Source organism: Colossoma macropomum, unplaced genomic scaffold (genome assembly GCF_904425465.1).
Source record: "Colossoma macropomum unplaced genomic scaffold, Colossoma_macropomum, whole genome shotgun sequence".
Classification (NCBI taxonomy): domain Eukaryota; kingdom Metazoa; phylum Chordata; class Actinopteri; order Characiformes; family Serrasalmidae; genus Colossoma; species Colossoma macropomum.
This window is the reverse complement of record NW_023494792.1, coordinates 607,732-631,427: the sequence shown is the minus strand read 5'-3', so window position 1 is coordinate 631,427 and position 23,696 is coordinate 607,732. Positions and strand designations below refer to the sequence as shown.

The window sequence follows — 23,696 nt, the reverse complement described above, 5'->3', positions numbered from 1 at the left end:
ACTACAGCAGGAAGCTACTGCACTACATAGTACAGTAGGGAACTAATGCACTACATAGTATAGTAGGGAACTAATGCACTACATAGTATAGTAGGGAGCTACTGTACTACATCGTACAGCAGGAAGCTACTGCACTATATAGTACAGCAGGAAGCTACTGCACTACATAGTACAGCAGGAAGCCACTGCACTACATAGTACAGCAGAGAGCTAATGCACTACATAGCATAGTAGGGAGCTACTACACTACATAGTACAGTAGGGAGCCAATGCACTACATAGTACAGCAGGGAGCCAATGCATTACATAGTACAGCAGGGAGCTACTGCACTACATAGTACAGCAGGGAGCTAATGCACTACATAGTACAGCAGGAAGCTACTGCACTACATAGTACAGTAGGGAGCTAATGCACTACATAGTACAGCAGGAAGCTACTGCACTACATAGTACAGCAGGAAGCTACTGCACTACATAGTACAGTAGGGAGCTAATGCACTACATAGTACGGCAGGAAGCTACTGTACTACATAGTACAGCAGGAAGCTACTGCACTACATAGTACAGCAGGAAGCTACTGCACTACATAGTACAGTAGGAAGCTAATGCACTACATAGTACAGCATGGAGCTAATGCACTGTGTAGTACTGTAGGGGACTAGTGCACTACATAATACAGTAGGAAGCTAGTGCACTATGTAGTACAGTAGGGACCTAGTGCACTATGTAGTACAGTAGGGACCTAGTGCACTATGTAGTACAGTAGGGACCAGGTGCACTATGTAGTACAGTAGGGACCTAGTGCGCTACATAGTACAGCAGAAATCTAGTGCACTACATAGTTCAGTACAAAGTAAGTACTGTGTAGGGCTCTATGTAGTGCACTAGCTATGTACTGTGCACTACATAGAGCCCTACACAGGGAGCAGAGAGCTAATGGAGGTTCAGCTTGAGTCTGATCTACAGGACGTCTGGAGGTTGGAGATACAGAATGTAGTGTGTGGGGTTATGCCGGTTATGCAGGTTATGCAGGTTATGTTGTTGATGCAGGTGAGGGAACGATGATTAAACGACACTGTAAGTGAATCTGATGGTTATAATAATTACCGGTTGTCATGGTAATTCTTTACTGACAGTAAGGTATTTGGTAATGCTTTATTTCATTTAGCTCATGCTTTCTCAGCAAATATCTAGAACCCGATGGAATTTCAGAGTAATTTAAATAAACTGTCTTAAAACTTACCATCATGTTACCCAAATAATTGTTTAGTACTTTTGAGTGTGTACCTCATGCTTACTCAATTAATATCTAGAACCTGTTGGGCATTTTATTATAATTTAGTTAGACTGTCTCAGAACTCACCATCATGTAACCCAAATAATTTTATTTTGGAGTTTGTACCTCACGCTCATCCAGTTAAATATCTAGAACTGAAGTGATGTAAAAGAAAACGTTACTGAGTACTTTTATTATCTGCTCCATGTTAAGAGCTCTTGAATGCTGGTCACACTGTCTTTATAATATTTTATATTTATTGAAAACATCACTGAAGCCTCTGGGGTTTGTAATGTGAATGAAATCTTCTGTATTAAATTATTACAGCTATTTTACTGTCAAACTGTATATCATTATTGCAGGTGCAGTCATACTTAATAATGTCAAAACATAACAATATTACACACAAAGAAGTTTAATTCACATCTGTTTAATTATGTCACTTAATGAGTTTAATACGGTTCTCTATCCTCTCTGAATACATCAGCTGTGAAGGAACTTTAACACACTGTGAAACTGTTATTTTACATCACGTCAGTTTGTATCACTCAGATTGTTGTTGTATTTACCAAATAAAGCACACAGGATACTGTAAATTAATGTGTGAGTGACAGTTTCTCATTAGGCTGAATGAATAACCGACTCTAAATGTAGGTATTGTGATATAAACTGAGTCTGTTCTACGGTTTCTCATTAGGCTGAATGAATAACCGACTCTAAATGTAGGTATTGTGATATAAACTGAGTCTGTTCTACGGTTTCTCATTAGGCTGAATGAATAACCGACTCTAAATGTAGGTATTGTGATATAAACTGAGTCTGTTCTACAGTTTCTCATTAGGCTGAATGAATAACTGACTCTAAATGTAGGTATTGTGATATAAACTGAGTCAGTTCTACGGTTTCCCATCAGGTTGAATGAATAACTGACTCTAAATGTAGGTATTGTGATATAAACTGAGTCAGTTCTACGGTTTCTCATCAGGCTGAATGGATATCTGACTCTAAATGTAGGTATTGTGATATAAACTGAGTCAGTTCTACGGTTTCTCATTAGGCTGAATGGATATCTGACTCTAAATGTAGGTATTGTGATATAAACTGAGTCAGTCCTACGGTTTCTCATCAGGCTGAATGAATAACCGACTCTAAATGTAGGTATTGTGATATAAACTGAGTCAGTTCTACGGTTTCTCATCAGGCTGAATGAATAACCGACTCTAAATGTAGGTATTGTGATATAAACTGAGTCTGTTCTACAGTTTCTCATCAGGCTGAATGAATAACCGACTCTAAATGTAGGTATTGTGATATAAACTGAGTCTGTTCTACAGTTTCTCATTAGGCTGAATGAATAACCGACTCTAAATGTAGGTATTGTGATATAAACTGAGTCTGTTCTACAGTTTCTCATTAGGCTGAATGAATAACTGACTCTAAATGTAGGTATTGTGATATAAACCGAGTCTGTTCTACAGTTTCTCATTAGGCTGAATGAATAACCGACTCTAAATGTAGGTATTGTGATATAAACTGAGTCTGTTCTACAGTTTCTCATTAGGCTGAATGAATAACCGACTCTAAATGTAGGTATTGTGATATTATCACTCTAAACCACTGAATTATTCAAAAATGCATTAAAAAATCAGGAATTCCCCTTTAAAGCCTGGTTCCACTGCCTGTGTGTGATCACTGACCGCGTTAACTCCTCTGAGGGGGTTATGTAAGTGTCCTGTGGTGTTTGTATGGGGTCAGTGATGCAGAATATGCGTCTCTTATGAGCTGATATTGTTATGGTTATAGCCGGCTGCACAGTCTGAATACAGAGAGTCACCGAGAGTCACTCAAGAGCTTTTACAGGAGTGGATACTTCAGGTCAGAATGACCGCAGCCATTACGTTATATGAAGACTTTAAAGGAGAATTTAGGAAGATATGCAAACATTGATAAAATCGGTCAGTTCTATTTATTTAGCGAGTGTCCACTCACTAAAAACACTCTGTAGCTTTTGTATGGAGGCGTCTTAAAGAAGGTTCTTGTTGACTTTACTGATAGAGCGGCATCTAGGGAGTGCTGGAGTGACCGGCTAAATGTTCCTCTGACTCAAACACAGAGAGACCGCACACACTGTAGTTAAAGCTGTGTGGGTGGGGCAAACCACATCAGCCTTGTCATTGGTCAGGGCACTGCTTACATGAGCACTTTTCAAGATGGGAAGGGAAGCCCAATTCACACTGACAGAGGAAACTGGTCATTTAGTGGACATGGGAAAGTTATTCACTGGACAGTTTTGTATATTGTGAGCCTACAAGAGCGAGATTGACCTATTTAGAAAGAAAACAAGGATTAGGTTCTCCGGGACAACAAAATCTGAATTAGAATGTTTTTGAAAATCTTATCAAACTCAAACTAATCAACAGTAATATTAATAACAAAACAGGTGCATGTAGTGACCGTTCACAGTGTCTGTTGATTTTTGGTGTACACACAGTTAACTGCACTGTAAATGTGGAATATTTACAGATTTAAGTAAATATAATCAGAATACTATAACTGAAAAATATTGAAGGTCTACAGTGAAATGATCCTGACTGTTAGAGGCAGGTACTGTGCAGATGTGTTAATAACATTATTGTATTAATAACAGTGTTATTGAGAGTGATAAAAGGATTAACTAAGGATTTATGTCTGTTACTGAGCAGGGTTTCAGTTACAGAGTCTCTGTGTGCAGGTTCTGTTTTGATTATCTGGTATCTGACTCCTAAATGGACAGCCAACTGGGCGATTTACTCAAATTAGTTGTGTATGAGGCCATGTGAACGATGTGGCTCCTCAGCTGATAATATTACTGAGTTGATAATAACTTTGTTACAGCTGTTCCTTATCGGAGCTTCAGGCTAATCATTGCCTCCCCCTAGTGGCCACTCTGAGTACTGCATTTTTAGTGATACGTGTACAGTGTACTTCCTTCATGCTTGAAATATGAAAAACATTACATACCAGGTTTTGCTAAAGGAAATAGCGAGTGTTGAAATGTGTGCAGTATTAATAAGAGTCATCTCAGTCGTGAATATGAAGATCTGAGTGCTGTTCTTCACTGAGTGTTTCATCAGGTTATGAAGGAGGGTGGTGATGTTCAGACTGGGCCATGGTGACATCTATAAGAGTTCTGTATGATAACTACAGTCACTGTAAAGCTACTTTCTCTCTGCTTGTGAATTCCTATTTAGCCAGACTTTAATCTACAGGTCATTTAAAACAGTGGATATTCACAGTTTGTTTACTGAACTGTTTATGTGCTGATGAGTTACAGGTGAACCTGTTCTTTCTGGTGTGTAGCAAATCTGCAGTACAGATTTAAATGTAATATCAGTACTGTTTGTTTATATCATTAGAGATTAGAGATTAAGAGTGGAAGTACTGGGGGGAAATACATAAATATATATATATTACTCTACAGCAAACACAAGACCCTTGCTAACTGACCCACAGCCCAACACAAATAACACATAAACACATCATAAATTAACAGAACAATAACATTAACAACAGTAAACAATGTCCCTTTTGATGGGGAGGCCCTTCATACCGCACCCCCAAAGCTCCTCTCCCGAAACTGGAGCCAGTCGCTGCAACCACATAGCCCCCCTCTCAAGGGTCAGCTGTCAGACCCTAGACATGTGGAGTCCCAGCCAGAGGGCCACTGGGCCACTGAGCATTCACCAGTCCTCCCTCAGGGTCATGTCCCTGGTGCTACAGCAGCAACAGCCCTTCTTTCAGCCGCCCTCCACTTTCCCTGCCGTCCACTGCGCTGGTGATGCCGCAGATGCCGCTCTTGTGCACTGGAGCCCTGACTCTCTGTCTCATTTCCGCTACTGGTGACTGACCTGAGCTGGACGTTGAGTGGCTGCTGCAGTGAAATATATAGAGTGAAAGTTAAAAGTATCTACTTTTAAAAGCACTTAAGTGTATAAAACTAAGCAGCTAATATTACTCATTAATATAGCTGTTTCTCCACTGATAGGCAAAAAAAAACAGAAATATCTGCTGGTCTCTCAGATCTGCAGTGAGTATTTTTGAAATGTAAAGACTGAAAAGTGTTTGAAATGTAACTAAACCTGCAAATGTTCAATTTTACTAAAACATCTTCTAAGATAAAAATGAAGTGCAGAAACAAAGTTTATTATCTGCAGTGTTTTTAATGTTAGTTGTACCACGAGCACAAAACTCAAACTGTGCCTGTAGGCGGGGCAGATGAGCAGGGAGGAGGGGCAGAGAGAGAGAGAGAGAGAGAGATAGGCAGACAGACAGGGGAGAAACTGACCACAGCTCAGGACTCACAACAATTCAGAGGATTCCAGACGGACCCGATTTAAGTAATGGATATAATGTCTGTGTTCTGGGAAAGTTTTGGAGCTTGAAAATGACTTTAGGTGACTAAAGATGATCTTTGGAGTTTGAAGTTAATTTTCTGGGGGTTTGAAAATGATAATCTAGAGTTTGAAGATGAATATTTGGAGTTTCAAGATAATCTCTGACATTTGAAGATGACATTTTAGAATTTGAAGATGATTTCTGGAGTTTAAAGATGGTAATTTGGAGTTTTAAGATGGTAATTTGGAGTTTTAAGATGTTTTTTGGTGTTTGAAAATGATTATTTGGAGTTTGAGAATGACTTCTAGAGCTTAAAGATGATTTTTGGAGTTTTAGGATAACTGTCGGTAGTCTGGATGTTGGAGTTTTACGCAGCAGCCCTGGAGCTGTTAGGATAGTGGAGAGCTGCTTTAACTCTGAGTGGAGAAGTTAAAATCAGGTGTTTGAGGTTCATCTTCACGTCGTTAAGTTCTGAGTGTAACTATGCTCAGTTTTAAAGGAAACAGTATTGTAAATACAGAAAACAACTCAAACCCAAAGCTTTTATTACACAGATAGGTTTACGGTGTTACAACGTCCAGTGTCTGCATCTGAGTGGTCAGATCTGACGGTCAGTATGTATAAATAATAATAACTGACTGATCTGCGTGCAGTAAAACTCAAATACCCACAGCGCATTTCACTGGACAACAGCTGGACCTTTTTTCTCTTGTTGGCGCGGTTATTGCTGCCTCTGTAGTGCAGTATGGGTCTGTACGGGCTGTTATGGTCAGTGCTGCTGATGGTGCTGGTGTCCAGCTTGGTTCCTGTGGGCAGTGATGCAGGTCCAGTTCTTGATGGGGTCACTCAGACAGAGACCCCCAGGGCCCCTCATACACCCCCACACACACACCCAGAGGGGCCTGGCGGTCCGCACACACACAGCCGTGCCTTCCCCGTCCTCACCTTCCAGTTCGAGACCGTGCGGAGACCCTTCGAGATCTCGCTGTGGATTCTTCTGGCGTCCCTGCTGAAGCTGGGTGAGTCCTGCATGTAGATTCAGAGGACAAACCGGTCGATCCACTCTGACCTGGATTTAAACTAAACAGAAAGATGATATTTAATATTTTACCCACTCAGCTTTATTGGTTTGGTAAATATAAGCTTATTCTGAAACTGATGCCTACAACACAGAGAAGCTGTCCACTGCAAAAAATGGTGTCTTGTCAAATGAAATGATCTTAAATCTAGTCAATATATCTAATATTTCACATTTTGAGGTGGTTGTGCACTTATTATATGATTATCCATCTTATTTCTAGACTTTATTTACTTGTTTTAGGTACTTTTATTGAGTAAAATGATCTCAAAATACAGGCAGATGATTTAGCTGGTTTCAAGCTCATTTCTTACAACAAGCACATCTGCTAATATACTGAGATACGTCTACTTAATAAAATCACTTAAACCAAGTGAAAAAATGTGTTGTATTAAGGTAAATAATCTTACATTAATAGAACAACCTCAACAGGACAAATATTAAATGTACTGACCAGATACCATTTCTTGCAGTGTTGGAGGTGCTGAACTTCATATAGCATATACGTGACATGAATGATGACGTCATACTAAATTATTTGCATTTTTTCTAATTTTAAAAATGTCATATTTCACTATAATAAAACATGAAACGACAATCTATACACATGACTGACACATCAGACCACTGCTGCACATCCTCAACTTACTCTCGCATTCTGGACAAACTTCACACAAATGAGCTGAGCAGTGACCAATCAGATTGTTGATTTGTGGTGCAGTAAACATTTGAATCACCCTTACAGTCACACTGAGAGGTTTAACACTAGAACACACACTAAGCGAGAGATGATGGTTGATTAAAAAAATGTAATTACTGTAGATTATTTTCTTAAAGTTTATAAACCGTTTGACAGTAAGTTGATCAGTAAGTTGAACTGTAAGTTAAATGGAAAGTTGAACAATAAGCTGATTAGCAAGTTGAACTCCAAGTTCAACAGTAAGTTGATCAGTCAGATGATCAATAAGTTCATCGGTAAGCTGATCAGTCAGTTAAGCTGTACGTTTGAGGGGAGTCATAAGAAGAGGTTTGCCTTACGTCAGCATTAATTAAAAATTGATCCTGTGCTAAATAAAGCAGCTGAGGTTGGTCCTGTTGGTCAATGGATGCGTGTGTGCTTGCTGGCTGAGTTCATTTCAATATTCAGGTCCTATCATTTCCAGTGACTTTGATTAGGACACACAGCCAGAGAGACCAGCACACACACTCCCCGAACAGCTGTACAGCCTGATAAAGCCCTTCATTAGCTTACAGAGGAAACACTGATGCTGCTTGCTGAGGTATTTTATGTCCAGTGCCTGCAGATATGGGTTAAAACAGTCCTGGAGAACACCTAGAATTAATCACCCAAACCAGGCTCCGCCCACAAATGTGTTTTTCTAAGCTACTGTTGTAGGCCTGTGCCCAGTGACGGTGAACTGAGTTATCACGGTAACAGTGAGATGCAGTCCCATTTCTTTCTAAAAAAGTTGGGATGCTGAGCAGAATGTAAACAAAAATACGATGCAATGATCTGCAAATCATATAAACCATATTTTTAAAGGAAAATACTACAAAGACATATAAAATGTTGAAACTGAGAAATTTTATTGTTTTTTGAGAAATATTTGCCCATTTTAAATTTGATGCCAACAACATGTTCCAAAAAAGTTGGGACGGGGGCCTGTTTACCACTGTGCTTCATCACCTCTTCTTTATCAACACTCTGTAAGTGTTTGTGAACTGAGGAGACACTGCTGTAGTTTAGAGAGTGAAATGTTTTCCTGTTCTTGTTTGATACAGGATTTCAGCTGCTCATCAGTTCAGGGGCTCATTTGTCGTATTTTTCATTTTATAATGTGCCAGATGTTTTCAGTGGTGACAGGTCTGGACTGTAGGCAGGTCAGTTTAGCACCCGGACTCTTTTAAAACAGAGCAATGCTGCTGTAATACATGCAGAATGTGGTTTGACATTGTCTTGCTAAAATAATCAAGGCCTTCCTGAAAAAGACGTCATCTGGATGGCAGCATATGTTGCCAAATCATGTATATATCGTTCAGCATTAATGGTCCCTTCACAGATGTGCACGTCACCCATACCATGTGCACTAATGCCCCCCTATACCATCATGAATACTGGCTTTTGAACTGTGCACTGATAACAAGCTGGGTGGTCTTTAGCCTGGAGGACACAGTGTCCATGATTTCCAAAAAGAATTTCAAGTGTTGATTCGTCAGACCACAGGGCACTTTTCCCCTTCCCTTCAGTCCATTTTAAATGAGCTCAGGCCCAGAGAAGGTGGCAGCATTTCTGGGTCCTGTTTATATATGATTTCTTCTTTACGTTTTAGAGTTTTAACTTGCATTTGTGCATGCAGCGATGAACAGACAGTGGTTTTCAGAAGTATTTCTGAGCCCATGCAGTGATTTCCTTTACAGTATCATGCCTGTTTTTAATGCAGTGCTGTCTGAGGGCCCAAAGATCACGACCAGCAAATACTGCTTATTCTTGAATAATTGCACTATTTGATGGTGCAGTCTTTCACAGAGTGGTGAGCCCCTCCCCATCTTTACTTCTGAAAGACTCCGCCTCTCTGAGATGCTTTTCTATATCCAATCATGTTACTGACGTGTTTCTAATTAACCATGAGGGTTTTTTAGCATTACACAACTTTACCAGCCTTTTGTTGCCCCCGTGCCAAATTTTTTTGGAACGTGTTGTTGGCATCAACATGGACATACATTTTTCAAAACAAACAAATTTCTCAGTTTTTGTTATGTTGTCTTTGTACTGTTTTCAATTAATTATAGTGTTTAAATGATTTGCACATTGTTGCATTTTGTTTTTATTTACACTTTGCACAGCGTCCCAACGTTTTTGGAAATGGGGTTGTAAAATATTCATTCAACCTAATGAGAAACTGTAGAACGGACTCAGTTTATATCACAATACCTACATTTAGAGTTGGTTATTCTTTCCTAATCATGTTTATTTTGTATGTACAATAAAGGTAAAGCTGTTAAGATATATTATCCAGAGGTTTTTGTTAATTCAAGGTTTTTAGGTAAACAACATCTGCTTTGTAGTTATTCTGGCTAATTTTGTACACATTATGTACACGGTGTTCAGTAGCCCCTCTACCCCGGGCTGCCCTATCAGGGAGAACAGACTGTGTGGTGTGGCGAGATTCCCCAGACAGACTCAGCTCCACCCTAACGAACACAAAACACATAGAGTTTCACCCACAATTCTTCACAACACCCTCCTCTATTTTAGCTTGCAGAGACCATTACTGAACATCTGTAGATCTTTCAGATCAATTACAGAGCTCAGCCGTTGTCTGGAACACTCTCTGAATACAGCTAATGTGTTTTTATTTATTAAGTTAATTATTTACTCGGTCATTTTTATCAAAACAGTTTAAAAAACACAGCAATAACAACCAGGTTTGCTAACTAAACCTCTAAATCATCCCATAAACATTGACTTTGGATTTTTTATCAAAAATAATATTAATAATGATAATAATCTTTCTCACAGTCATTTTGATACACTATTTGACAGATTGATTCAAAGTGAAAGTTCAAGGTGTTGGTGGTGACCCTTGAGGAACAGTGTTGGAGTAAACTTCTTATTTCGTAGTTCGGATGAAAGTTTTCTATTTCTCTGTTGTTCAGTTGGACCCAATGTATTGATTATTAGTCAGAATATTGCTGAAATGATTCAAGGCTGAAGAGTTCCTGTTATATGCACAGAGGAACAGACAGTGAAACTGTCCAATGAAATTCTTACATTGCATTACAATTTACTAAAACGCTATATAGACACTAAGCACTGGGCAAAAAAAATACAAAATACAGAAGAAGAAGAGCGAAAACGTATATACATTAAGAAGATGTACTATTTATATTATATACTGTATAGGCTGTATGAGTTTGTAACTGTGGCAAATTCTAACAGGCATTAAAACAGAGCGTATGTACAGTGTAATACTGTGCAATAGCAGCGAAATGAACTCGTTTCTTTAAAAATATGTACATGTATATGTATATGGTTATATACTATACATATTGTGTACATATGCAGTTTTAAAAATAATAAATACAAAAAAGTGGTGTTTGAAGATTGCACAACACCAACTGTGTTCCTTCAGAATAAACAAAATTATTTTAAAAAGCTGTAAAGTGACCTTTGAAAAAGATTTTGTTGAAAATATATAAAATGTAATTATTATAATTTGTTAAAAAAAGTATTTGCGACTATAAGAAGATTTTAATAAGAGATTATTCTTTAAAATCACGTATAATAATTGACAGAAATGGTTTGATTTATGATAATAGCCTTTAGAAGTCTGTAGTTGTTGTAATTTTGCTGCACTACATAACTACGTAATTACATAATTAATTGCATAGTTGCAAAATTAATGGCATTTGCATTTGATTTCCATTCTGCGTGGGCAGGTTCGAGTCTGGCCTGCAGACTTTTTTCTGTTTATTGAAGAAAAAAATGGCAAAAACATCAAAAAAGTGAATGGATGTTTCTTTCTGCATAACAAGACTGTAAACACAACAATAAGATTTCATCAAATTCAAATGATAATTAATATTTTCTGTTCTGTTCACAGACACTAATGAGGTCTGGATTGAAAGTGTAGAATCTGCAGTTTCCACACAGTTTCTCCAGTTGTTTCAGTGAACGATGAGTCAGAAATAATTCATTCCAAATTACAGCAGGATCTTTTTTTCATCTGCTCTATATATGAAACGATGCTGTCTGTCTGCCAGGCTTCCATGTGATCCCTCACTTCTCCAGCGTGGTTCCCGAGAGCTGTGTGCTGATCGTGGTGGGGCTGTTGGTGGGGGCTTTAATAAAGCTGCTGGGGGAGACCCTGCCTGTGCTGGACACTCAGCTCTTCTTCCTCGTCCTGCTGCCGCCCATCATCCTGGACGCAGGGTATTTCCTGCCTATCCGGCCCTTCAGCGAGAACGTGGGCACCATCCTGGTGTTCGCGGTGGTGGGGACGGTGTGGAACTCCTTCTTTATGGGTGTGGTGCTGTACGGGGTGTGTGTGGTTGAGGGGTCCGAGCTGGCCGGAGTGGGCCTGTTGGCCTGCCTGCTCTTTGGCTCCATCGCCTCCGCCGTTGACCCCGTGGCTGTCCTCGCCGTCTTCGAGGAGATCCACATCCACGAGCTCCTGCACATCCTGGTGTTCGGAGAGTCACTGCTCAATGATGCTGTCACTGTGGTGAGTGGAAGGTGAAAGAGGGGTGAATTAAAATGAGAATTCACCCAGCCAGCCCCCCCCATACCCAAATGCAGGTGGTCTGCCAAGACATGTTTGGTGTCTGAAGTTTGCTAACAGGTAACGGAAGCTTATAGCCCACCAATTAACACAATGCCGAAATCATCAAAGACTCTCCTCAAAGTGTGCGGAGTTGTTTAGTAATCTCTAATGGAGATGATGTGGTTTCTGAGACTGTATGACTCAATCAGGGAATCATGGGTCAAAGATGTCAATCAGGGACAGTCTTCTGTAAACATAGACCAAAGCCTAAATACATTAACAGAGCTAAAAACAGTAGCAGCATTTAGAATACTAACCTATATACAAACTGTAAAATCAGGGACAGCCTTATGACCACTCAGGGACAGACTTCTGACCACTCAGGGAGAGGCTTTGAACCATCAGGGACAGTGTTTTGACCAGTCAGGGACAGCCTTCTGACCCCCAAGAGACAGCCTTTTGATCGATCAGGGACAGCCTTCTGACCAATCAGGGACAGCCTTCTGACCACTCAGGGACAGCCTTCTGATCACTCAGGGACAGACTTCTAACTAATCAGGCGATCCTTATGATCACTCAGGGACAGCCTTCTGAACAATCGGGGACAGTCCTCTGACCAATCAGGGACAGCCCTCTGACCAGTCAGCGACAGTGTTCTGACCAATCAGGAACAACCTTATGACAAATCAAGGACAGCCTTCTGATCTATCAGGGACAGTGTTTTGACCAATCAGTGACAGATTTCTGACCAATCAGGGACAGCCTTTTGACCTATCAGAGACAGATTTCTGACCAATCAGGGAAAGTCTTTTTAACCTAAAACCACAGCTGTGTCTTTTAGGTTTAGTGAAGCTCAAACTCAGGAACCGGTCAGGAACCCTGATGAAGACGGACGCGCTTTAGGAGAGGATCATATTCTCGTTGTACTTGTTTGTTTGTTCCCATGTTTATTTATGCTCTTTTCTCTCGTTCCTCAGGTGCTGTACCACCTGTTTGAGGAGTTTGCGACTCTGGGCGAGGTGACTGTGATTGACGTCTTCCTGGGTGTGCTGTGTTTCTTCGTGGTGGCGTTGGGGGGTGTTTTGGTGGGGGCGGTTTTCGGGCTGCTGGCGGCCTTCACCTCCCGCTTCACCTCTCACACTCGCGTCATCGAGCCGCTCTTCGTCTTCCTGTACAGCTACATGGCCTACCTGTCCGCTGAGGTGTTCCACCTGTCGGGCATCATGGCGTGAGTGACCTCCTCTGACTCCGTCCACTTTAGAGAACACCCTCTTTGAACTGATTCCTGCTGTTCTGTGCCACTTTCTTTGAAGTAATAGTTCAGCAAAACATCAAGCAGCGTTCCAGCATTCTTAAAAAGTATAGTCTTCAATTAGATTTGAAATGATTGTGAATTTATAATGTCTAAAAATGTCTTATTTATGTCTTAACTAGAGGTATCGAGGGATGTCCAGACATATTGTAATGGAACAGGTATCAGATAAAATAAGACCGATCCAGTTCCGATCATTTGTTTCGTTTTTGCTGTCATAGATGCTTCTACAGTCTGGAACTACTTAAAGATGGAAAATGAAAAGCATTATCTGCAGCTCCAGTGTTTCTACTATGTTTTAACTAACCACCTAAACATGGGTGCATAAAATGTGAGCATTGGACTGGACTGTTTTCTGCTGCTTTTTGGGAGAAACATGCAGCCAAAACCATGTAGTTTTTCAGTCGAGAGTTGCGACTGGCTGAAAACGAAACTATCAAGGAAACTGCTATGCTGCTTCTGGTTTTAAACAGCTTGTTTAAAACTACGAGAAAGGAGCAGCTACTGATCACAGGTTGCAGCGATATGAAATCATAGTGTAGTCACCATACTGTAAAATCACTATTTCACATATATAATCCACAAAAAACACAATATGTAACATCAAAATGTAACACCATGCACATTTCAAAAGTTTTAGAGTAACCAGTAGAAACATCATCAGAGACATCAATAAAACTACATTGTAAGTATTGAACAGTATGCCAAAATTCACATGCTGTTCACATGCTAAAAATGAAGTCATTTCAATGTGGTATCAAAAATAAATTGTGCAGTTGTATTATCTATGAAAAGTCCTGTGATCTAAACTGACTACTAAAAATACACTGAGAAGACTGTGCAAGGATCAACACAGACATCGAAGCAAGAATCCATTTTTCAACCAGTCAGTTTGGATAGAAAAGACATTAATGCATGCCACATTAAAGTGTATGTGTACATTAGCATAGATAAACGCAGTAGCACTGAACTGAGGCATCTCTTCCCAGGCTGATTGCGTGTGGGGTGGTGATGCGTCCCTACGTGGAGGCCAACATTTCCCATAAGTCCTACACCACCATTAAGTACTTCCTGAAGATGTGGAGCAGCGTGAGTGAAACGCTCATCTTCATCTTCCTCGGAGCGTCCACTGTAGCCGGAACGCATGCGTGGAACTGGACCTTCGTCATAGCAACCATCATCCTCTGCCTCGTCTCGCGTGTGCTCGGTGAGTTAGCAGAAAAAAACACACATCAATGATGAATACAGGTCATTAATTTATGGGAATTTTGGTTGATCATAATTATTCCTTGGTTTATTTTATTGAACTGTTTTCTTGTTTGTATTTTTTCATTCCCAAATTCTTAAATCTAGTTTCTGTATTTAATTTTTTACAATTGTAAATCTATTTTATGACATTGTGATTGTGCATGGTTATACGGATATACCATATTAGCAGCTGTCTTGAGTTTCTAATGAAATGAATCTGTGGAGCAGGAGTGGTGGGACTGACCTACATCCTCAATAAGTTCCGCATGGTGAAGCTGACGGGTAAAGACCAGTTTATCGTGGCCTATGGTGGCCTGCGAGGGGCTATCGCCTTCTCTCTGTCCTTCCTTCTGTCCAGCAAACATTTCCCCATGAAGAACATGTTCCTCACCGCAATCATCACAGTTGTCTTCTTCACTGTGTTTGTACAGGTCAGTGTGATGGACAGGGTCACCATTCCAAATCATTACTGATACTTTAACCATCACAAATCATTACTGATATAGTTATCATGATAAATCATTACTGATACAGTTACCATCACAAATCATTACTGATATAGTTATCATGATAAATCATTACTGATACAGTTACCATCTCAAATTATTACTGATACAGTTACCATCACAAATCATTACTGATATAGTTATCATGATAAATCATTACAGATACAGTTACCATTCCAAATCATTACTGATACAGTTACCATGATAAATCATTACCGATACAGTTACCATTCCAAATCATTACTGATACAGTTACCATCACAAATCATTACTGATACAGTTACCATTCCAAATCATTACTGATACAGTTACCATTCCAAATCATTACTGATACAGTTACCATGATAAATCATTACTGATATTGTTATCATGATAAATCATTACTGATACTCTAACCATCACAAATCATTACTGATATAGTTATCATGATAAATCATTACTGATATTGTTATCATGATAAATCATTACTGATACTCTAACCATCACAAATCATTACTGATATAGTTATCATGATAAATTATTACTGATTCAGTTACCATCACAAATCATTACTGATATAGTTATCATGATAAATCATTACTGATACTCTAACCATCACAAATCACTACTGATATAGTTATCATCACAAATCATTACTGATATAGTTATCATGATAAATCATTACCGATACAGTTACCATTCCAAATCATTACCGATACAGTTACCATCACAAATCATTACTGATATAGTTACCATGATAAATTATTACTGATACAGTTACCATCACAAATCATTACTGATATAGTTATCATGATAAATCATTACTGATACAGTTATCATGATAAATTATTACTGATACAGTTACCATCACAAATCATTACTGATATAGTTACCATGATAAATTATTACTGATACAGTTACCATCACAAATCATTACTGATATAGTTACCATGATAAATTATTACTGATACAGTTACCATCACAAATCATTACTGATATAGTTATCATGATAAATCATTACTGATACATTTACCATCACAAATCATAACTGATATAGTTATCATGATAAATCATTACTGATACAGTTACCATCACAAATCATTACTGATACAGTTATCATGATAAATTATTACTGATACAGTTACCATCACAAATCATTACTGATACAGTTATCATGATAAATCATTACTGATATAGTTACCATTCCAAATCATTACTGATACAGTTACCATCTCAAATCATTACTGATACAGTTACCATCTCAAATCATTACCGATACAGATAACATCTCATATCATTACTGATACAGTTACCATCTTAAATCATTACCGATACAGATAACATCTCATATCATTACCAATACCATTACCGTCTCATATCTTTACTGATACTGTTACCATATCAAATCATTACTGATACAGTTACTATCCCAAATCATTACCGATACAGTTACCATCTCAAACCATTACCGATACAGTTACCATCTCAAATCATTACCGATACAGATAACATCTCATATCATTACCGATACCGTTACCATCTCATATCATTACTGATACAGATAACATCTCAAATAATTACTGATACAATTACTATCCCAAATCATTACCGATACAGTTACCATCTCAAACCATTACAGTTCAGTTACCGTGAACAGTGCATACACAGTTTGTTTGTAGTCTTCATTGGTTTCATGGACTAAATCTTGCATAACTTCACTTTATAACAATTTTAAAACTTCGATTAAAGGCAGTATCTATATAAAAATGCCCAATGCAGTGCAGAGAAGGTGAGGAAACCGGAGAGACTGGTACCCTTATTTGGAGAATGTCAGAGCTCTTGAAATGTACCTGTTTTTTTCCAGACTAATTTATTAGCACCCTGATCTACCTGTATTTAGAGCCACACACATCACCAGAACAGTAAACAAAGCTGGTCTTTTTTATTCAGGGCATGACCATTCGACCACTGGTTGACCTTCTGGCTGTGAAGAAGAAAAAACAGACGAAGTCTACAATAAACGAAGAGATACACACACAGGTGGGTCTGTTTCACCAGTAACATCACTGCAAATAAGTAAGGGTACCTGTTATCGCCAGGGTAGTGGTTCTAGCTATATGTAGATAACTAATGCTAAGAGACTTTTTCGTGCTTCGACAGTGAAACTTTAGAAGGGTAACATAATAGTTTGACCAATTAAAAATCCCCTCCTTACCACAAATCCAGCCAAAACAGCCAAGCCGTGTTTGGTGTCCATAGTTTGCTTTTTTAGTTGCAGCACTGGAGCTGCAAGGTTAATGTAGCTAACGAGTAATGGAATCTAATAGTCCACCAATTAGCAATATCTTAATGAACAGCCAAACACAAAACAGATCAGGACCATTCTAATCACCAGATCTGTCCACACCAGCCGCGAATGCCTTAGAGAGAAGAGACAGGTCATCAGATCAGGACTGAAGATCATTACAGAGTGAGGCCTTTTGGATTTGGGAACTTTTATCTCTGTTCTTCCAACGAAGATCTTAATCTCCATTGTTTTCTATTAAAGGGCCTGTTTTTGATCAATGTATAGTACTTTGAAATGGTTTTTGATGCATTTGTCTTCTGAGCACTGAGTATGTCCTTTTACTGTACTGTCACTTAACGTCCAGCAGAACCTACACAGGTGAGGGCAGTTTGTTTGGGTCTGAAAAACACGGGGTGAGTGAGTTGCCCTATGAGCACTGGTGATAGAAGAAGCTGAGATGTGTGTGTCTGGCTTTATAGACCATTTTCACACTTCCGTGTTTGTTAATGCGTAAAAGTGCATAGTAGAGTTAAATACTGGGGGGATTAGTTGAGACTGGGGGCAGTCGTGGGCTGGAGGTTAGGGAACCAGTGACCGGAAGGTCGCCGGAACGATCCCCTGAGCCGACAGTACGTGACTGAGGTGCCCCTGAGCAAGGTGCCCAACCCCCAACTGCTCCCCGGGTGCTGTGGATAGAGCTGCCCACTGCCCTGGGCAAGTGTTCTCACTGCCCCCTAGTGTGTAAAAATGGCTTCCGATTGGCTGTAAACTGTGGCTGATGACCCTGTATAAAACCTCTTAACACTTAAGATTTTCGCCATCTTCTCTAAAGCTACTGTTCCACTATTTTTGGACAGTGGCCATACGTGACATTTGCCTCAGGATCTTTAGCTAACTGCTAATGCTAATGAGTGGGCTATAAGCTTCCATTAGTTAGCCACACTGGCCTCGTTGCTCCAGTGCTAAAACTAAAGAAGCGAACTACAGACACCGAACACGCTGAGCTACACTGTTAGAATGGACCATTGCTCTTGCTGTAGGTGTCGTACTGCAGTGTCTTTGTTGTGTTTCATTCTGGAATGTTCTCTGTGCTCATTCCTGTGTCCTCCTGCAGGTTCTTGAGCATCTGCTCGTGGGCATCGAGGGCGTCTGTGGTCACTATGGTCACCATCACTGGAGGGATAAGTACGTTACAGCAGTATTACGACAAATCAGTTTGATCTTTGTAGTCATCTGAGAACGTGAGAACATCTCCCGCCTCTCTCTCTTTATTTCTCTTTATCTCTCTGTCTCTCTCGCTCTCTCTTTCTGCATCTCTCTCTCTCTCTCTTTCTTTCTCTCTCTCTCTCTGTCTCTCTCTCTCTTTCTCTCTCTCTCTCTCTCTTCTCTCTCTCTGTCTTTCTCTCTCTTTCTCTCTCTCTCTCTCTCTCTCTTTTTCTCTCTCTCTCTGTCTCTCTCTCCCTCTCACTCTCTCTCTCTCTCTGCACCCCCCCCGTCAGGCTGGATCGGTTTAATAAGGACTATCTGAGGCGCTGGCTGATAGCGGGGGCGCGATCTCAGGAGCCGCAGCTGATCTCCTTCTATAATAAGCTGGAGCTGGAGCAGGCGCTCCGGGTGGCCGAGAGGGGCAGTGCAGCCAGACTGACCCCAGCGCTGCCCCCTACTGCATCCTTACTGTAAGCGCTGCCTTAGATTTCTCAGCACCATTCATTTAGACAGAGATGGCTCTGAGGTTTTAGAGCTCTTCCCACAGAAGGAGTCCTCCCCCAAAACATAAACATAAACAAACATACAGCGGCAGGATGAGGTTACTGCTGACGCCACTGACCTTGAACCAGTCAGGGCTTTAGAGCACAGCGTTCCCACAGAGAGAGAGAGAGAGAGAGAGAGAGGAACAATACAGAGAGACGAAAACACAAACAAAAAGCTGTAGCTCCTCAGAAGAAACTCCAGCTTGGGTGGAAGTCAGCCAACTAGCGAAAAGCCTATGTTTACTAGTTTTGTTAATGCAAATAAATTGTTTTAAAGACAGTATCTGGGCTGGACAGTGCAACATCATCACATGTTAATCTCACAAGAAAACAAAAAAGGTAACATATGAAACACCTATTTTTAGTAAAACATTTCAATTGCCATTTTGAAATCCTATGACAACAGTTCATGTGCAGGTTTTGTCTCTTTTAATGATTCACAAGCCGCTACATGAGTGCTAACAGTGCCCCCTTTTGGGGAATCTGACTTATTGTGGAGAAAACAAACTCTGTATTTCACAAACTGAATACTAAAATTAAATTAAATTTTACATGGTGGGTCTGTTTTTTTACAGTTAATGTGAGAAGTTGTTCCACAAACTGAGATTGATACTGTGGCGTCAGCGTGGAGGAAGATGCAGGAGGGGCCATTACTCCTGCAACAAGAAGCGCTCTTTTATTTACACCAGCAGAAAAAGGCTCATTACACACAGCAAAGCCATGTGGCAGATACCACAGTATTTTTAGAAGAATCATCAGTACTTTTTATTTCAGTGCTACAACATTTTGATTAGTCCCACTTGCAAATTTTGGATCAGCCTCTTGTGCATAATCCATGTCTGGGAAGCCAGTCCAACATCAGATAAGTTAAAAACGACTGTGTTTCTGTGTGTTCAGCAGTTTGCAAGTTGATATGTTTATAATGGGAGTATCAGAATGCACTGCAATCAGTTCTTGTAAATAGGGTGTATTAAAAACACTGCAGTCATGAGTACTCAAAGCCATGGCAATGTGAACAAACCCCTCCAGAATGCGGTGGGCTTTCTTTCACTTTTTAAGCTTTTATTTTCTGGCAGGAACCAGAGACTGCTACTGTATTTGTAACAGTGCCGTCACATTGGTGCATTACCTTCAGGCTCTGTGTTGCACAATGTGCAAGGTTATTGCTCCCTACTGGTCTGGCATGCTCATGTGAGATTTTCGAGTTGTTTTGCATTCCTGTGTGGACAAAATGCTGCTGTTTTATTGCAAAAGTTTAAAAAATATCCAAGTATATGTGGGTGACCAGGCTAACATTTGCCCAAACTGTGGCACTGTAGGACTACAACTACCCTCTAAGCTGCTTCTGCTGGTAGCTGGTTTAAGGTGGTTTACAATAGTCTTTGGTGGTCAAGGTGGTGAGAAGCTGGACACCCAGTTGGACCAGGAGAAAACATACCGTATGCTGGTCAACCAGCTTAACAGGCTTGACTAGGTTGAGCTGGCCAAGCTGTTTTTGTTTTTTCAGCAGATTTTTATTTATTTATTTTTTAATTTCAGTGCTGAGTCCCAGAAGCGGAGTAGGACCATGATGAAGATCTCTAAAGAGAGAGAGGAGGAAATCCGGAAGATTCTCAGAGCAAATCTGCAGAAAACACGCCAGAGGGTACACACACACACACACACACACACACACACACACACACACACGTAAACATATAAACATAACGCAGCTGGTATTTAATCCTAGACACTGATCTGAGATCATGTTTGTTAGTGCTGTAATGAGAATTCCGCTCACTGTGTGTGTGTGTGTGTGTGTGTGTGTGTGTGTGTGTGTGTGTGTGTGTGTGTGTAGCTGCGTTCGTACAGCAGACACACACTTGTCCTGGAGGGTGAAGAGGACAACTGGACTGAAGCGAAACTCCGGAGACAAAGAGTGGAGATGGGGAGGAGGGTAAGGTTAAGCATAAACATCAACATCACAGATTATATACCAGTATTACAGATAACAGACCCAGCATTCAGATTACAGATTACACCAGATTACAGATTATTCTCCAACATTACATATTACACTGTTCAGATTATAGTCCAACTGTTTCATTGATAACAAATCTGTTTAGATTACTTAGATTAATTGTTTAGATTACACCTCACCTGTTCAGATTATAGTCCAGCTGTTCAGATTATTGTCCAACTGTTCTGATTATAACCAGTCTATTCAGATCTTAGTCCAGCTGTTCCAATTATACCTCATTTGTTCACATTATAGTCCAGCTGTTCAGATTATACCCCATCTGTTCAAATTTTACTCCATTTGTTCAAATTATAGTCCAGCTGATTGGATTATACTATGTCTGCTCAGACTCCCCCGTTTTATCTTTTAGAATGCTTTATTTTGTTTGTTTTGAAAATAATCTGCCCGTTGAGGTTATGACCAGCACGCTGAGATTAAATCTCTGAGACTGAATTCTATGTTTTATAGTCTGTGATTGTGTGTCTTTCAGATGAGTCATTATTTGACCGTTCCGGCTAATCGGCAGGACTCACCCCCGATGAGGAGAGCAAAGTTTGAGTCAGGTACTGCAGCCACCTTAATTTTTTATATGCTTGTTTGTTTATTTGTGGGTGTTTCTAGGGGGCAGTGTTTGCCCTCACTAACTGAAATTCTGGGGCAGTTTATACACAAATGAATAAAATATACAAAATTACAGTTTCACCTAATCGGGATAATCCAGTCTGGATTTGGTCAGTAAGTCATCAGGCCATTCAGCTTCTACAGTTAGACACCAGATGGACGATATGCAAACCGAGGTGTTGACCGTGTTTATTACTGAGACAATGCCATTCCTTCACCTTGACTTGGTCAGTAACACAGCCTCTGATTGGTCAAAAAGTTAGGAACACAGCCTCTGATTGGTCGACAAGTCAGGTACACAACCTCTGATTGGTCGACAAGTCAGGAACACAGCCTCTGATTGGTTGACAAGCCAGGAATACAGCCTCTTATTGGTCAACAAGTCAGAAACACAGCCTCTGATTGGTCGACAAGTCAGGAACACATGTTCTGATTGGTCAATAAGTCAGGAACACTTTTTCTGATTGGTCGACAAGTCAGGAACACAGCCTTTGATTCATCAGATATGTTCTTTGATGTTGTATAAGACATCATTGACCTGAAATATTTAATGCACAATCACGGTTTATTTGCTGAGACTGTGCACTAAAATATGTTCTCTGTATGTGAAAACTTATTCACACTTAGGAAATAACAACAACATGGAATGTGATAAGGGGTGCCCATACTTTTGCACAGGGCAGTAAGTTGTCTTCCTCTGTGCCAGATAACCAGGTGTACACGTCCAAACCCAGCGCAGTGGTCAGCATACCCGCCATTAGCGTGGAGCCGGTTCCTCCTGCAGACTCAGCGGAGAAGCTGAAAGAGGGTCCACAGCGGACTGTAGAGGGCGCTATGAGGACTGGCAGTGGGAAAGGGCGCAAACTCAGTGTCACGTTCGCTCTGAATGTGGAGGAGCAGAAGCTTCCCTCGCTGTCTGAGTGACCCGGGGCCAAATAAGATCGATGAGGAGGATGAAGAGTGCAGCAGAGGGTGGGAGGAGGTGTGAAACATTCAGACAGTGCACCAACTCTGAGCACGGCTGAGCACTTAACTAAGGTTTTATACCTTTAATGACTTTCTCTTAGAGGGCAATTCCACCAAAACTTCAAAATTTCTGAATAATTCAACTGATATTTTGTTTTTAATTAAAGTTTTAAATTGATTTTTTTTTATGCAGTCACAACCATCCATTCATCCTACGGCAGTTTAGCCCCACCCATTCAGCCTACATTAGTTTAGCCCTGCCCATTCAGCCTAAAAAAGATTATCATCCGGTTTTATCCAACTCAGATCAAGACTCTGAATGAAACAATCAAAGCAACAGAAAAATAACAAACAGAAATGCTCAGAATCTGTGTACGATTTCAGGAACAGTGTGTTAGTTCTGAGTGAAGTGTATTGAGTGACTGATGAGAATAATGACGGCATTATTAAAAATGTAATGTTTGTAATTTGTTCTGAATTAAAACATTTGACTGGATTTTCCTTCATATTTTTATTCTGTATATTTATTCTAATAACACTGTATAGAACAACATTTCAAACCCACACATTTGAAATTCAGATTTAACAAGTAAAACTTTAAAGTTTTAAGTTAAAATTTAAACTGCTAAGTTAAAATTCTGACTGTTACGTGTTTGAAGTGATTTCATACTAATTCATTAAATTTTTAGGTAAACAACAATAAATAGGTAAAAATGAATTCAACTTTGACGTGCAAATTATTTTCACAAATAAAGAATGAAATTCAAATGATTACAGGTTCAAACTAATTTTTTACCAGTGAACGTTGGATTGCGTTTTTAAAAATGTGCAATATAAGAAAATTAATATTTACTGGTTAGAAATTTAGTTTGAACCTGTAATTATTTGAATTGAAAAAATCTTGAATATTTTAATGTAAGAATTTTTTAACAATTTTTTAAAAATATAATAAAAAGTTCAACATTCACTGGTAAAAAAAATGGTTTGAACCTTTAATTTTTTAAATTTAATTTTTCATTTCTGAACATAGTTTAC

The 23,696-nt window shown here is 39.7% G+C and overlaps 1 protein-coding gene and 1 long non-coding RNA gene across 2 annotated transcripts in view; both read left to right on the top strand.

Moving 5' to 3' along the window:
• LOC118812822 overlaps positions 1-1,874 on the top strand; it is a 5,169-nt gene extending 3,295 nt beyond the window's left edge. Inside the window, exon 3 of the long non-coding RNA XR_005007566.1 lies at positions 1-1,874. This exon is cut by the window's left edge and continues 1,637 nt beyond it. This is a non-coding gene — a long non-coding RNA (uncharacterized LOC118812822).
• Positions 1,875-5,590: 3,716 nt separating this feature from the next.
• LOC118812754 (Na(+)/H(+) exchanger beta-like) lies at positions 5,591-23,392 on the top strand. Its single transcript, XM_036577870.1, is given in 13 exon segments — positions 5,591-6,669; positions 11,493-11,953; positions 12,970-13,220; positions 14,294-14,511; positions 14,781-14,983; positions 16,988-17,077; positions 18,439-18,509; positions 18,824-19,000; positions 20,615-20,720; positions 20,913-21,011; positions 21,565-21,637; positions 22,402-22,601; positions 22,603-23,392. Coding segments are annotated over 13 exon segments (2,304 nt in total). The 5' UTR covers positions 5,591-6,395; the 3' UTR covers positions 22,684-23,392.
• Positions 23,393-23,696: the final 304 nt, after the last annotated feature.